A 16,079-nucleotide genomic window follows, 5' to 3' on the forward strand; every position below is an offset into this window, starting at 1 on the left:
AGCCCTGTAATTAGAGTTACATTCTGTGTCATGGTGCGTTCGATTCAGAATATGAAGTGTACTTCATTTCAGTTAGGTACATGGAAAGTAAATATATGGTTTCAGTAACAGAAACATAGCAGAAGTATAATGAAATGTTGCTGGAGATTGACATTCTTCATCTTTGTTTACCTGTACAGTTCTAGTACTGTTTTCAAAGATACTTGTTAATGGAAGGATGTCTCTGAAATTATCCATATACCAATTTATTTTAGGGTTGTAGCATTTCCCTACACAACAACAAGCAGTTGCTGAAAACACAAAGCTAATCACACTGGTATTCTTCTGGAAACATGTTATTCCTCTGAAAATAAATTGTAGATGTGGGGTTTATGAGGAATAGGAGTTTTAATTCATAGGAAGAAATTTAGGTGGCTTACCAAAGGTGATCTCCACTTCTTCCAATTTACCACATTTTGTGCAGTGGGTTAGCCATGATCAGCTGAAAGAATTTATAATCTAAGGTACCCTAAGGAAGTCAAAAGACACCCTTGCCCAAAAGCAAATAAATCATATTGCATATGGCAAGGGAAAAAGACAGGATTCAGTAAAAATGGAAAATATGTTTTAAACATAATACATGAATATATAATTAATCTTGTCCCATCCACTAGAGCAGGGGTGGCCCACTCCCAAGAGACTGCGATCTACTTACAGAATTAAAACTGTCCGTGATCTACCCCTGGTTGTTGTTTTTTTTGGGGGGTGTTCCAGGTCAAAGTTGCGGAGCTTTTCTTAGGGGGGGGGAGAAATGCCCCATTTTGGGGGTTCAGGTCTAAGTTGTTGAGCTTTCTTTAGGGGAAAGGAAAGGCCCATTTTTATGGGTTTTGGGGGAGAAATAGGAGCAGCCATTCACCAAGAAATTACTGGGGAAACAAACAGCCTCACTGCGTAAACTCCACTTTCCATTCTGCAGATTATGCAACAATGGAGGGCGGGGCGAGGGGTGGGGCTGGATTCAATTTTAACAATGCTAAGGAAAGGGACACAGTGATCGACCGCGATCTACCAAAACCTCCTGGGGATCTACCAGTAGATTGCGATTGACCTGCTGGACATCCCTGCACCAGAGCTATCAATTGATGGACAGAAAAGAATTGAAGCAAATTTATTAAACATAATCCATTAATATGTAATTAATCTTCTCCCATTGTCAGGGCAGAACCAGGACACTCCGAGTCCCCAGACGTAGCTGAGCATGGGTGCTTAGAGACAGGAGCAGAAGAGGGATACATGTATGTGGAAGAGGAGGGAGAAGAGTCCAGTGAGGCAGCGTCAATTCCCAAGAACAGGACCCGAGAACCAGGAAGAGGTGGGGGGTGAACAGGTTGACTTACAGGCACCGCAAAGGTTAACCTCTGAATAGGATGGGGGCAGAAGATTTACGATGACGCAAGGACAAAAGACAGGGTCAGAGGCAGGGCTCTAAGTTCCTGCACTTTAGGTGCTGGAGGAGGAGGAAGAAGAAGCCGTTGGCTATATCGGAACGGAGTGACTCGGATTAATGGATTAATCATTATGCCTTCTGAATATAGTTGTAAAGAAAGACTATAAAACCATCAGCGGTCTGCCGTGGTTTATTGTGAAGAGAGCAGCTTCCAGCCCTGACACCCATCCACTAGAGCTATCAATAGATGCACAGAAAAGAATTGAAGCAAATATATTAAACATAAAACATTAATATGTAATTAATCTTCTCCCATCCACTAGAGCTACCATTTGATAGATAGAAAAGAATTGAGGCAAATGTATGCTATGCATTTTTTTAATCTAAGAAAACTTACATGGGTTCTTCAAATATGTCATTAGAGGGACATTCCTTAAATTTTATAACTTTGGAAAATCTGTATAGATGAGACATAATGCCAGCAATGATTTGGTCTCCTGGCTGGTAATACTTGTGAAGAATAGGAAGAGGGTCACGGCGGCTGCAGCTGATGTCAGGAATCTTGGACACCACCTGTGGCAAAAAAACTACTACCAAGACTACAAATGCTACTAACTTGCATAAAAAAATTCTTTCTGCCCACCAGTACACCTGCCAACACATTATCCTTCTCTGAATCCTGACTTAAATGGCTCTCAGTTGATCTAGGTCTCCAACTATGTCTCAGTGATCAGACTGACCCAGTGTGATTGTCTCCAGCCACAGCCTGAAGTGATACTGGGGGTATTAAAAATCACATCCAGCCTTGTTGTTTCGTAGGTGGTTAGCACAGTTCCCTTGGGACTTAAGAAGTAGAGTAATCTTTACTAATTGGATAATTACAAGGTAGCTAATCTTCTCTTTCTGTTTCTATGAGATATTGCAGAAGAAAACATATTTATCACATCTCAGCAGAAGTTGCCTCTAGTCCAACTCACTGTATTTGCTGGTGTCATGAAAGTTGAAAATTAAGTCAATTCACAAATATGCAAATTTCAGTGGTCACTGAGAAACAACTGAGTAGGGATGGATTGTCTATTCCTTTCAGTCTTGCCTGCGCTGAAATCATAGGTCCATTATGTCAAAATACATCATTGTTCAGTAGCACCTTAAAGACCAACTAAGTTTGTTCTTGGTATGAGCTTTCGTGTGCATGCACACTTCTTCAGATATATATATATATTCGAATCCCCGCGACGGGGTGAGCTCCCGTTGCTCGGTTCCTGCTCCTGCCAACCTAGCAATTCGAAAGCACGTCAAAGTTCAAGTAGATAAATAGGTACCGCTCCAGCGGGAAGGTAAACGGTGTTTCCGTGCGCTGCTCTGGTTCGCCAGAAGTGGCTTAGTCATGCTGGCCACATGACCCGGAAGCTGTCTGCGGACAAACGCTGGCTCCTCGGCCAGTAAAGCGAGATGAGCGCCGCAACCCCAGAGTCAGTCACGACTGGACCTAATTAATGGTCAGGGGTCCCTTTACCTTTATACATATATATTACATATTTCTTCTGTGTCAGACCAACACGACTACCTACCGGAATCTAGATTATTTTTGAAATTCTGCAAAGCGCTAGGTAAAACGGTAATTTTAATAACAAAAAATAACAATTGATCATTCCAGTAGTGCTGGGGGGGAGGTGAAGCATTGATATTCACAAACTAGTTTGCAACTCTGAGAAAGACATGTCCAACATCACCTCGGAATGAACTTCCTCCAACAGTGGGAAAGCAAAAAAGGCATCTTCCAATCTTAACAGATTTGTAAAGGGAGTGGTTCTCCCTTAAGTGTTTGGCTTTCAAGTGGCTACGGGTTTAACCTTAATATGCTTACATCAATATCTTGAATTGTACGGGTAGTGTATATGCAGTCTGTTCAAGTTGTGCAGATGAAGTCAGAACAAGTTCTTCAAAATTGGTTCCCAGTAACATGGGGCACTAGCTGAAGTTTCTGGACTGTCTTCAAAGACTCTGAAACAGTGCACTCCAGTCATCCAACTGGAAGGTTACCAAATGATAGATTATTTTGGCAAGGCAATAATATGGATTGTTGTGGCAAGGTATCAATATGATGAAAGAAGAATACAAGGCCTTGACCAGGAAGCATGTAGCTGCAGAGATGAGGACAATTTAGTTAGTAATAAGAGCATCAAGCTGTAAATGAGGATGTTATGAGAGATTTTGCTGATGATCTTATCATCAGACTCTCCCATGCAAGCATGAGAATTAATCCCAATTATTTGCACAGGTTGTTGAAAGAATAACACAAGAGTCTTGCTAGATACCATGTGCTTGTCAGCAGAATTAGGCTGAATGTATATCTCATTGGTCTTCATGGAATGCGAGTGTGAAAAGCATCACCATAGGAAAGAGTATAGTTGTTACCTTTGAGAGCAATGGGAGACTGCAATCTGCATAGATGATCTTGGTGGATATCACTCACTATTGGAATTTCCAGCCACAATACATTTTGTCTAAACATTTTACTTGGCTCTCAGTTCAGGGGTTAAGAATTCATAAAAAGGGTGTGAAAGATGTTGGACACTATACATTTCTATTTTGATTATATTAAAATTCCACCTGCATGACTAAGCTTTTAGTCTCGTTGTTCAAGGTTATGGCAAAATTTCATTCTATCAATTAATATCTTTATTACTGGGATTTAATTAAACAGCAAGGGAGAATAGGGCAACTCAACAGCACAGTTTGTTCCATTGAAGAGGATGGAAACTATAATGCTCCTTATGAAAAGGGCTAAATCTAAGATGCAGATACACACATTATTCTGCTCACTTTCTTTCCAAGTAAGCAGACAAAAAAGATGAGGATTTAGAATATCTATTTATTGTCTTGATGGTAAAGAAAAGCAGTACAAACATGTGGCTGAGAAAACAAGGTATTAAAAAGTCAGAGGGTGCTTGACCACTGCAAGTTGGTTCGGCCATGTTGTCTTCTCAAAGAGTGTTCATGCCATAATTCTCATCTATTTCATATAGCACATTTTCACAGCAATTACAAAAGTAATATTATGGAGCTGGCAATTTTATGGTGACCTCTGAGGATAATGGGGGACTGGAGTCTACTTACACGACAATTTTTGCTGAGTTTCCCAACGCATGTAACTGAGCAAGAGGCATGAAATAGGTGTGTCCCTCCTGGCCTCAGCCCATGCCGCCACACCCTGGAACACCCTTTTTAAGAGATGTACACCTCCTCACTTTGCATTTCATTTTGTGAGGAGAATTGAACAGTAATATATCACAGATTTTAAAACGATTACTCCAATATGGCACTGACAATATAAATTACATTTGAATTTAGCTGTGGAAATGAAAAACACAAAAATTACATGAACTTCATTTAAAATTAAAATATGACATGGATGAAGGACCCAGAATTTCTCATTTCTTCCTTCTGAGTTGCTCCTTGCTATTCAACTCAGGCTTTACTACAATAATATTACATTCTGGAGAAACTATACAGTCCAGTAACACAGCACTGGTGGCCAAGATGAAGAACATCTCCACAGCCACCATATATTTTCCTTTTTTTGTTCAGATAAGTTGGAACAAATGACAGCCAAGGACAGCCAAACAAGTTACTTATTTCTAGGAGATGTCACGTTGCTTTCACATGGGGGATGTGGGTCCCAGAATATCAGGAGCATCATTAATTTGTTCTTTTTAGCTGCTCCCTGTTGTTCAGTTCTGGCCTCAGGACTATAATATAACATTTTGGGGAAAAGATGCAACCCAGTAACCCAGCACTGGAGGCCAAGATGGAGAAGATCTCCACAGCCACCAGGAATTTTCCTTTTGTGCTCAGATAGGTTGGAACAAATGAAAGCCACACACTGCAAAATACCAGCATGCTGAAGGTGATAAACTTGGCTTCATTAAAACTGTCAGGTAACTTCCTGGCTAGGAAGGCTACACAGAAGCTGACAATGGCCAGCAAGCCCATAAACCCCAAGACACAGTAGAACATGGTGACAGACCCTTCATTACATTCCAGAACAATTTCTTTATTCATTGAGTGCATGTCTAAATCTGGGAATGGGGGAGAAGTTGCCAGCCACACGGTACAAAGAGCAGCTTGAATCAAGGAGCAGGAGAGGACAATGGAAATGGCCTGCTGTTTCCCCACCCATTTCCTCATGCTGGACCCTGGTTTGGTGACCATGAAAGCAAGGATCACAGTGATTGTCTTAGACAACACACAAGAAACTGCCACTGAAAAGATGATGCCAAAAGCTGTTTGTCGAAGGAGACATGTCACTTTCTCAGGTCGACCAATGAATAGCAAAGCACAAAGGAAGGAGAACAAGAGGGAGGTGAGGAGAGTGTAGGAGAGGTTGCGGTTGTTGGCTTTGACTATGGGAGTGTCCCGGTGCCTAATGAAAATCCAAAGCACCAACCCTGTGATGAAAGCAAAAGAGAGAGCAAAACAGGCCAAACTGATCCCCAGTGGTTCTCCATAAGACAAGAAACTTATATCTTTTGGAATGCATGAATCCTTTTCCACATTTGGGTAATGATCTTGTGGGCACTGAAAGCATTCATCCATGTCTGAAAAAGAGAAGCCAGATTTCTATATAGCATTTATGTGAAGTACCAAAATGGACAGATTTACTTAGAATGAAAGTTGCTATGCTGAAATCAGAAATGCAAGTTTGCAGTCTCCTCATGCAATGCTCCATGGGCCACACGTCTTTGGAAGCCAAGTGGTATCACCTCACAAACACAGTGGTACCTCTGGTTACATACTTAATTCATTATGGAGGTTTGTTCTTAACCTGAATCTGTTTTTAACCTGAGGTACCACTTTATCTAATGGAGCCTCCCACTGCCAACGCGCGATTTCTGTTCTCATCCTGAAGCAAAGTTCTTAACCCGAGGTACTATTTCTGGATTGGTGGAGTCTGTAACCTGAAACATATGTAACCTGAAGTGCATGTAACCCAAAGTACTACTGTACAGTGGTGCCCCGCAAGACGAACGCCTCGCAAGATGGAAAACCCGCTAGACGAAAGGGTTTTCCGTTTTGGAGGCGCTTCGCAAAACGAATTTCCCTATGGGCTTCCTTCGCAAGACGAAAGCCCATAGGGAAATCTCCGGGACAGCGTGGAAGCACAGCGCGTCTTCCCCACTGTCCTCGGACCTCCTCCGAAGGCTGGCGGTGGGGCGGAGAGACCTCCTCCCGCTGCCAGGCTTCAGAAGGCTGCTCCGAAGCTAAAGAAGCTAAAGAAGCCCCCCGCGACCCTCTCCCGGCTGGAGAGGTGACGTGAGCCTATGGCAGGAGCCTCCATAGGCACGTGTCACCTCTCCAGCCGGGAGAGCGCGCGCGGGGCTAAAGCAGCCTCCCGCTACCCTCTCCCAGGTGACGCGTGCCTATGGCAGGAGCCTCCATAGGCGCGCGTCACCTCTCCAGCCGGGAGAGCGTGCGCGGGGCTAAAGCAGCCTCCCGCGACCCTCTCCCAGGTGACGCGCGCCTATGGTAGGAGCCTCCATGGCCGAGCGTCACCTCTCCAGCCGGGAGAGTGCGCGCGGGGCTAAAGCAGCCCCCCGCGACCCTCTCCCAGGTGACGCGCGCCTATGGCAGGAGCCTCCATAGTCGAGCGTCACCTCTCCAGCCAGGAGAGCGCGCGCGGGGCTACAGCAGCCCCCCGCGACCCTCTCCCAGGTGACGCGCGCCTATGGCAGGAGCCTCCATAGCCGAGCGTCACCTCTCCAGCCGGGAGAGCGCGCGCGGGGCTAAAGCAGCCCCCCGCGACCCTCTCCCAGGTGACGCGCGCCTATGGCAGGAGCCTCCATAGCCGAGCGTCACCTCTCCAGCCGGGAGAGCGCGCGCGGGGCTAAAGCAGCCCCCCGCGACCCTCTCCCAGGTGACGCGTGCCTATGGCAGGAGCCTCCATAGCCGAGCGTCACCTCTCCAGCCGGGAGAGCGCACGTGGGGCTAAAGAAGCCATAGCCCCGTGACCCTCTCCCAGCTGGAGAAGTGACACGTGACTATGGTAGCAGCCTCTGAAGGATGCTCCGAAGCCTGGCGGCGGGGCGGAGAGACCTTCTCCCCGCGCCAGCCTTCGGATGGCTGTCCTGAAGACTTGGGGTGGGAGAAGGGTTTTCCTTCCCACCGCCAACATTCAGAATGCTGTTCTGAATGTTGGCGGTGGGGAGGAAAAACCCTCCTCCCACCGCAAGCCCCGGGAACAGAGGAAAAGCGCTGCGCGCCTTCCCCTCTGTTCCCGTACCTGTCCTGAAGGCTTGCGGTGGGGAGAAAAGCCCTTCTCCGCACCGCCAGTCTGGCAAGCGGTTTCCATAGGAACGCATTAATTGATTTTCAATGCATTCCTATGGGAAACCGTGCTTCGCAAGACGAAAAACTCGCAAGAAGAAAAAACTTGCGGAACGAATTAATTTCATCTTGCGAGGCACCACTGTACTACCAAATTGAAAAGATCTGGGCCACACATGTCTTTGGAAGCCCAATAGTATCACCTTACAGGTATTACCAATTTAAAAGGATCTGGATCATGTCTATTCCCTCTTTATGTTAATTCTGAATGTGTATTTTAACAATCATTTTCCCTATTTTTATTTCTGCATTAATCTGGATATTCCAACTATAATACATATTTAAATGTAAGCAATGCTAGATTTAGATTGCTGAGAACTGTGTTGAACAACATTTAAGTGAAGGGTCAGTTGCAATGAATATAGATGTTCTAATCTGCACCTTCATCCAAGAAATGTGGTTTAGTTAATTTCCTACCAGAATCTGCAGATATTTAATTCCTCCAAATCTCTCAGCATCACTGCCTCCAGCAAGTTTCAATAAATTATTAGGATTGGTATTAGTTCTACCATGGTGGTAATTGAATCATTGTGTTGACTAGGAGAGCACTGAGATCTGTAACAAAATTTTGTAGTGTTGGAATCCCACTGTTCAGTATTTTCCATTGCACTTCATCTCTTATCATATATTCTTTTCTGCCACAACACATCAGTCTCCATTCCATAGTCATTTAACACACCATGTATTCATTGAGGGGGGGTGCTGCTGCAAGCCTAGTGGTTCTTCCAAGCAAGCTTGTATATCTCCACCTAGTGTTTGAACTCTGATTTTTTCCCCCCTACATGATAACTGGCACTCTAAGTGCTGAGATTCCTATTAGTACTCCAAACCTCCATATCAGCAGCCCCAGTCATCCTTAAATTCTGAGCATTTCCCTTGAACATGATTTCCCTTACCCGTCTGGTTGGAAATCTTTCCTTCCGGACATGGGAGGCAATCATAGCAGCAGAATGGCTCTCCTTCCTTCTTTGCCTTATGATATCCCAAACGGCAATGGTCATTACAAAGAGAAAGGGGCTGTGCCTGTCCACAAATGAAAGAGGATCATGGTTTCTCCTTTGGAAAATTCCATATCAATAGTGTTCTGTATTATGGAAATCTGCTGAGCTATCTCATACAGGCCAGCCAATGGAGGTCAGGAGCCAGAAAGCTATTAAAGGTAAAGGTAAAGGTACCCCTGCCCGTCCGGGCCAGTCGTGACCGACTCTAGGGTTGCGTGCTCATCTCGCTCAAGAGGCCGGGAGCCGGCGCTGTCCGAAGACACTTCCGGGTCACGTGGCCAGCATGACGAAGCTGCTCTGGGGAGCCAGCACCAGCGCAGCACACAGAAACACCGTTTACCTTCCCGCTATAAAGTAGTCCCTATTTATCTACTTGTACTAATGGGTGCTTTCGAACTGCTAGGTTGGCAGGAGCTGGGACCAAATGAAGGGAGCTCACCCCGTTGCGGGGATTCGAACCGCCGACCTTACGATCAGCAAGTCCTAGGCACTGAGGTTTTACCCACAGCGCCACCAAGAAAGCTATTAAAGACTAACATTTCATTAATCCAGTTACAGCCCCCTTTGGTTGGTCATTTCTGCACTACTTCACTTCATCATGCTATTTAAGTACGTCACATCTAGCTAGAGGAGCATGTTAGAAGAGGGAAGATGAAGAAGAAATGACGAGAAACATATAACTTCACTTTCTTACCCTTTTCAAGGCTTATTGGCCTAGGGGTTAGAGATATGACCAGGCTTCTATCAAGATACTTTTCAATGTGTGGAACATGAGGAGCCATAGACAATCATCACAGAGCCAGAATAGGATGAACTCAGGTAGGGAAAGATGGTGGCAGTTTATCTAAAGTCTCACTCCATCTGGCTAATACTCACAACTGGAGATGGCATTGAAACAGTTAATTATAATTAGATCTCATCTCATTGCAGAAATGATTGACTGTTTAATAAATATGAGGACTTTATTAAATTCCAGTCCTTGCATCTAATGTCATTCTGGAGCCCATGTGGAAATATATTGGGTTAATTTTAGGATTCCGCGATGGCAATACATATGGAACAATGGCAATATCTCTGGAATGTCTGGACCCACTGCCAACACTGCTAAGAACAGCAGCATAGAAACTGGAACTCTGTACAGCACCTTGTTTTTTGAAACACATTAGCAGTAATTTGTATTATACTGTATGCTGTGGTCTAAAACACAGAGCCTAGGGCTTGCCAATCAGAAGGTCAGTGGTTCGAATCCCTGCGACAGAGTGAGCTCCTATTGCTCGGTCCTTGCTTCTGCCAACCTAGCAGTTCCAAAGTATGTCAAAGTACAAATAGATAATTAGGTACCGCTCCAGCAGGAAGGTAAACGACGTTTCCATGCGCTGCTCTGGTTCGCCAGAAGCGGCTTAGTCATGCTAGCCACATGACCCGGAAAAACTGTCTGTGAACGAACGCCGGCTCCCTCGGCCTGTAAAGCGAGATGAGCAACACAACCCCAGAGTCGTCCGCGACTGAACTTAACGGTAAGGGGTCCCTTTACCTTTTATCCTTCATAAGTGCACACTAAATTACAAAGTTTGAAGTCAAATGTATCCATATAACTTCAAAGGTTTCCAGGAGGAAGATCTTTGGTTAAAAAAATGGGTGACATAATCTACTTGTCACAATAGAGAAGCCCACTACACATACACTACAGGACGCGGGTGGCAGTGTGGGTTAAACCACAGAGCCTAGGACTTGCTGAACAGAAGGTCGGCAGTTCGAATCCCCACGATGGGTGAGCTTCCATTGCTCAATCCCTGCTCCTGCCAACCTAGCAGTTCGAAAGCATGTCAAAGTGCAAGTAGTTAAATAGGTACCGCTCCAGAGGTTGGTAAATGGCGTTTCCGTGTGCTGCTCTGGTTCGCCAGAAGCAGCTTAGTCATGCTGGCCACATGACCCAGAAGCTGTACACTGGCTCCCTTGGCCAATAAAGCGAGAATGGACCTTACCTGGTGAAACCTGCTGGGCCACACAAGGTCTTTTTCACGAATACTGAGCGCTTCTCCTTGGGGAGCCATGGGATCAACTTTCCCAACTTTGACTCTATGAAAAGATTGGTTTGGGAATGTGACCCAATTGACGATATCAAATACGGCCTCTATCTCTCCATATTCATTGAAAGAAACTTTTTCCCCAGCACTGTTGTTAAATGAGGTGCTGGTCACAAAGTAGTTGAGCTGAATTGGTGGGGGAAATGTGAGCAATTCATGAGGATGTAAAAGTATGATGAGCAATTTATTAAATCTGTTTATAGATTACCATAATAGTGTACTGTATAAGGAATTGCTATTCTTTTTCTGGTCCGCAGCTAGAAATATAACACAACATTAGAAAACAGCTACTAACTGTTGTGGGTACTAATTAGTGGGATAACTAATTTTATCCCACTATGCTCTAGAAGCATGGTGGGATAAAATATGGAGTATTGCCCTGAGGGAGAAACTACAAAAGGATCTTAGAATTCTCAGACACACAAAGACCAAACATGTTTTGATATTATATATATTAATTTATGTATTGTACACTGGAAAGGACAATATTGTCTTTTCATCAGCAGCTATACATGCTTGATTCTAAGACAATCTGTTAAGATGGAGAGTAGAAGATACCTAACTTTCTAATTGGCCTTAGAAAGCACTGCTAATAACAAGGCCAGTGGAAGTGATGATATTCCAGCTGAACTATTTAAAATTTTAAATGATGATGCTGTTAAGGTGCTACACTCAATATGCCAGCAAGTTTGGAAAACTCAGCAGTGGCCAGAGGATTGGAGAAGATCAGTCTACATCCCAATCCCAAAGAAGGGCAGTGCCAAAGAATGCTCCAACTACCGCACAATTGCACTCATTTCACACGCTAGCAAGGTTATGCTTAAAATTCTACAAGCCAGGTTTAAGCAGTATGTGGACCGAGAACTTCCAGAAGTGCAAACTGGATTTCGAAGGGGCAGAGGAACCAGCGACCAAATTGCAAACATGTGTTGGATTATGGAGAAAGCTAGAGAGTTCCAGAAAGGCATCTACTTCTGCTTCATGGACTATGCAAAAGCCTTTGACTGTGTCGACCACAGCAAACTATGGCAAGTTCTTAAAGAAATGGGAGTACCTGATCACCTCATCTGTCTCCTGAGAAATCTCTATGAGGGACAAGAAGCTACAGTTAGAACTGGATATGGAACAACCGATTGGTTCAAAATTGGGAAAGGAGTACGGCAAGGCTGTATATTGCATCCATTCTTAAGGAAATTAGCCCAGAGTGCTCACTGGAAGGACAGATCATGAAGCTGAGGCTCCAATACTTTGGCCACCTCATGAGAAGAGAAGACTCCCTGGAAAAGACCCTGATGTTGGGAAAGATTGAGGGCACAAGGAGAAGGGGACGACAGAGGACGAGATGGTTGGACAGTGTTCTCGAAGCTACAAACATGAGTCTGACCAAACTGCGGGAGGCAGTGGAAGACAGGAGTGCCTAGCGTGCTCTGGTCCATGGTGTCACAAAGAGTTGGACACGACTAAACAACAAACAACTGAGGTAAGCATTTCTAAATCTGTTGATTGTTTTGTGTTGTTTGCCCTTTACAAAAAAAGCATATGGAAAATCAAGAAAGAAAGAAAGAAAGAAAGAAAGAAAGAAAGAAAGAAAGAAAGAAAGAAAGAGCCTAGCAAAAAAGTCATGTTGATGTTAAGTCTCAATAATCATAACTGTTAGTATGACAGCTGAGTGACATACTTCTATGTTTAATTCATTTTGTTGAAATGCTCAAAAGAATAAACATGCTGTCTAAACAATATCTTAGCATGATGTGTAAAAGACAGTAAAGTGAATGGCAGGTGCATTTCTTTGGGGAGGTATATTTAGGATTAAATTTCATATTATGACTTTGTAAGCACAAAATATGTCAACTTGACATGCTTATTCAAAGCGTATTCTAATGGTTAATGTTACTGGTTGGAAATAATAACAATAATCCAAAACTTTGACCAGTCATTAAACAAAAGGCATTATGAGTGACATATACATCTATATCAAACCAAATGGGGAGCCACTCAGGAACAACAACAGGTCTGATTCAGCAGGGATCATTTTATGGTCTAAATTTCTTAGTATGCTGAAGATATTACCTTCCACAGTTGTTGACTCAGAAGCTTCCATCTTCCTTCACCCACTCTGGCTCTATGGTTGAATCTCAATGAACTCATTGCATGCAAAGCGTGTGCCACAGTATAGACCGCATTGTAGATGCTGTAGCTGTGGCCGGTCATGGTCATTTCAAAAACTGATGCAGGAAGATTCTCCAGCTTCTCCTCCCCAGTGCAGATTTTTGTATTCTCTCCATCTACCAGGGAAGGGCTGAAAGTACAAAGAAATGCTTCTTCCCAAAACTCCTGGAAAAGGTTATCTTTGTTTTCCAAAGTAGGTTTTATTATCTGAAGAAATTTCTGGAAACCTTCTATCTCATGGGAGTGAACAGATAAGTATATATTACCATGAAGAAAGTCCACGCGCCAGGTTCTCTGAAGGGGAACTGATGTGAAATCTATCTGGGATGTCATAATCCAGACTTTCCATTTTCCCTTTGTTGATTCATCCATAGTTTCTGAATACCTGGGAAATGTTCTCAAAACTACCATGGTATTAATTTCGCCATGAATGATCATTGCATTAACAGTGCTGTTGTAGATAAGATCATATGTTTTATACGCCTCTTGCGCCATATCAAGAATACTGCTCGAAAAAGACATCATGGGTATTCTTAATATGAAATCAAAGCAAATACCTCTCTGGATAAACATGGGAACCACAGTGTGTTCAAACTTCTCTACATTGTCATCATGCCCAGATAGGACCCCAATCCACGTCCACCTGAAATACAGCAATAACTGGAGAATCCCTTTATACATATGGGCCACATCTGGAAACAACTGGTGGTATAGAACAGCATCTGCTTTCTTATTTATCAGTGGGGCAGAGCCATATATGAACTAAAGAAAAAGAAAATTATTTAAGCAAGGGGAAATGGTATTGAAGAGGCTTGAACAAATTTTTGCAACAGTCACCAAAGAGGAGAAATACATTGAAACTGCAAAGGCAGAGCTACGTTGGCCAAGTGGGTGCCCTCGTGGAATATTGCAGTGGAGTGTTCACTAGCATACTTCACATAATGTCAGTTTAATTCATAGGTATTTGACACAATAATGAATAAGTGTTTTGGATGATACCTCCCATCAGTCCTAGTGAGCATAGACAATGATCAGGGATTATGACATTTGTGCTCTGCATTATTTGGAGGGCTCAGTCTTGGCTGTCCTTGTTTGTTCTAAGGAAATAAGACCTGAATTTAAAAATAATTGACATCTGTTGGTGTCTATGTAGTATATGTGTTTGACTTAGTGGGATATTGTTCATAACTTACATATTTATCATACTTTGAGGACACCTTCTGGTTAATCCTACATTTCATAAAAGGGGTTAGCAAAGGTACATCAAGATAATGATACATTTTGGAGATGAGAGTAGTTTAGCAAAAGATTTTTCCCTCCCAGCTATTTCAACAAGTTTATATTTCGAAGCATTTGAGCTTCTTCACAACATCGCCACCCAAACATAGCATGCACAATAATCCTAAAAAAGCATGTTGAATATGATACTTTGGAAACAAATTTTATCTTCAATGTGCAAAGCCACATTTAAAGGCAAGAGATGTGACAAATTGTGTCTCAAAAGCTTATCTGCCCCATGCACACGTTTTACCTGTGGAATCTTGTAGATGCACAGAATATCTGCCATGTAGAGAGAGACTTCAGAAGTAGGTCCACCAATGACTGCTACTGGATTGCTCACCCTATCACATTTGTAGTTGGGGATGAATTTGCCCTGTGTAGAGAAGAGTTCCAATGAGGCCTGATAGGTCCATCTTGGACTGAAATAACAATTATAGATATGGAATCCCAGTGTAATATTGGGTAAGAGGTGTGGATTTTCATTGATCTCTTTTGCAGCAAATATTGAGGCCAGGAAATGCTGGTATATTTGGATCATAGCCCTGTAATTAGAGTTACATGCTATGTAATGGTGTATTTGATTCAGATTGTGATATGTACTTCATTTCAGTTAGGTACATGGAAAGTAAATATATGGCATTCAGTAATAGAAACATCGCAGAAGTATAATGAAATGTTGCCAGAGATTGGCATTCTTCATCTTTGTTTACCTGCATAATTCTAATACAATTCTAGTAATGTTTTGAAATATTTGTTAATGTAAGGATGTATCTGAAATTATCCTTATCCCAATTTATTTTAGGATTGTAGCATTTCCATCAAGATTTTGTATATTTTAATTACTCTGCATTCTTTCCAAATTGGGACCAAGGCACCCAGTATGTAACATTTTCTCTTTATATTTATATTTTTAGGATTGTGTATACATTACTGTGTTTAAACATGGCTTCCTGGTCCTTGATATTTTTGCATCTTTTCTGCTTTAATACATCAAAGCTAGGCATATGTGACATCAAAAGGATGGGTCAAATCTCTCACTCTCACTCTCCCTTTCTCTCTTACACACAAACACACAAAAACTGTATGGTGTTTTGTTTTTGTTGTCATTTTTTTAAAAAAAGATTAGTTGCAGGTCAGTAGAAGATAATAGATTGGATTTCAAATTTCCTGCAACGAGCATGTTTGGAGGAGATCTAAGGGAGCTTCCTCAGATACAAGTAAGCTCATTTGGAATCATATAAAAACCGCATTTTTAGACCATGAACTCTCGATTTTTGTTTTCTAGGACACCCAACCTGTTGCCCTGTTGTTGGACTATAACTCACCAAACCATTGGTCATGCTGGTTTGGGCTGACAGGAATTGGAGTCCAACAACATATGCAGAAGCAGGAGATAAAGGAGGTAAAGGGACCCCTGACCTTTAGGTCCAGTCGTGGACGACTCTGGGGTTGCGGAACTCATCTCGCTTCTAGCAAACTAAGGAAGGTATGAGATAAGAAGAAGAAGAATTTAGAACCAGAATTTCTCCATCTTAGAAGTCTTCAGGCTTGATTTAAACAATTGAATTTGGCAATATTTGGATAAACTTTCATCCATTTCATTAGATGCATAAAGAGTAATATTTGTTTGTCCATGTCTTTCTTTCTTTCTTTCTTTCTTTCTTTCTTTCTTTCTTTCTTTCTTTCTTTCTCTCCGTACCTCCTGCTCTCTTTCTTTCACACATGAAC

At 42.8% G+C, this 16,079-nt stretch overlaps 1 protein-coding gene across 1 annotated transcript; it reads right to left on the reverse strand.

The window, feature by feature from the left end:
* Positions 1–5,128: 5,128 nt before the first annotated feature.
* Positions 5,129–14,889, reverse strand: LOC114583380 (vomeronasal type-2 receptor 26-like). Its single transcript, XM_028704703.2, has 4 exons — positions 14,602–14,889; positions 12,972–13,832; positions 8,710–8,836; positions 5,129–6,027 (listed from the first exon to the last, which is right to left on the reverse strand). Exons 1-4 carry the CDS (start codon positions 14,887–14,889, stop codon positions 5,129–5,131), a joined length of 2,175 nt encoding a protein of 724 aa, XP_028560536.2.
* Between the last annotated feature and the right edge of the window lie 1,190 nt (positions 14,890–16,079).

This window comes from Podarcis muralis, chromosome 13 (assembly GCF_964188315.1).
Source record: "Podarcis muralis chromosome 13, rPodMur119.hap1.1, whole genome shotgun sequence".
Taxonomy (NCBI): domain Eukaryota; kingdom Metazoa; phylum Chordata; class Lepidosauria; order Squamata; family Lacertidae; genus Podarcis; species Podarcis muralis.

Coding starts and splice junctions, on each gene's coding strand:
- LOC114583380 (XM_028704703.2), bottom strand. CDS start 14,889: ATGATCCAAATATACCAGCATTTCCTGGCCTCAATATTTGCTGCAAAA. Junction 8,837..12,971: donor TGAGTCAACAACTGTGGAAG/GTAATATCTTCA, acceptor ATTTGTGGACAG/GCACAGCCCCTTTCTCTTTG. Junction 6,028..8,709: donor AAAGATTTCCAACCAGACGG/GTAAGGGAAATC, acceptor TCTCTTTTTCAG/ACATGGATGAATGCTTTCAG.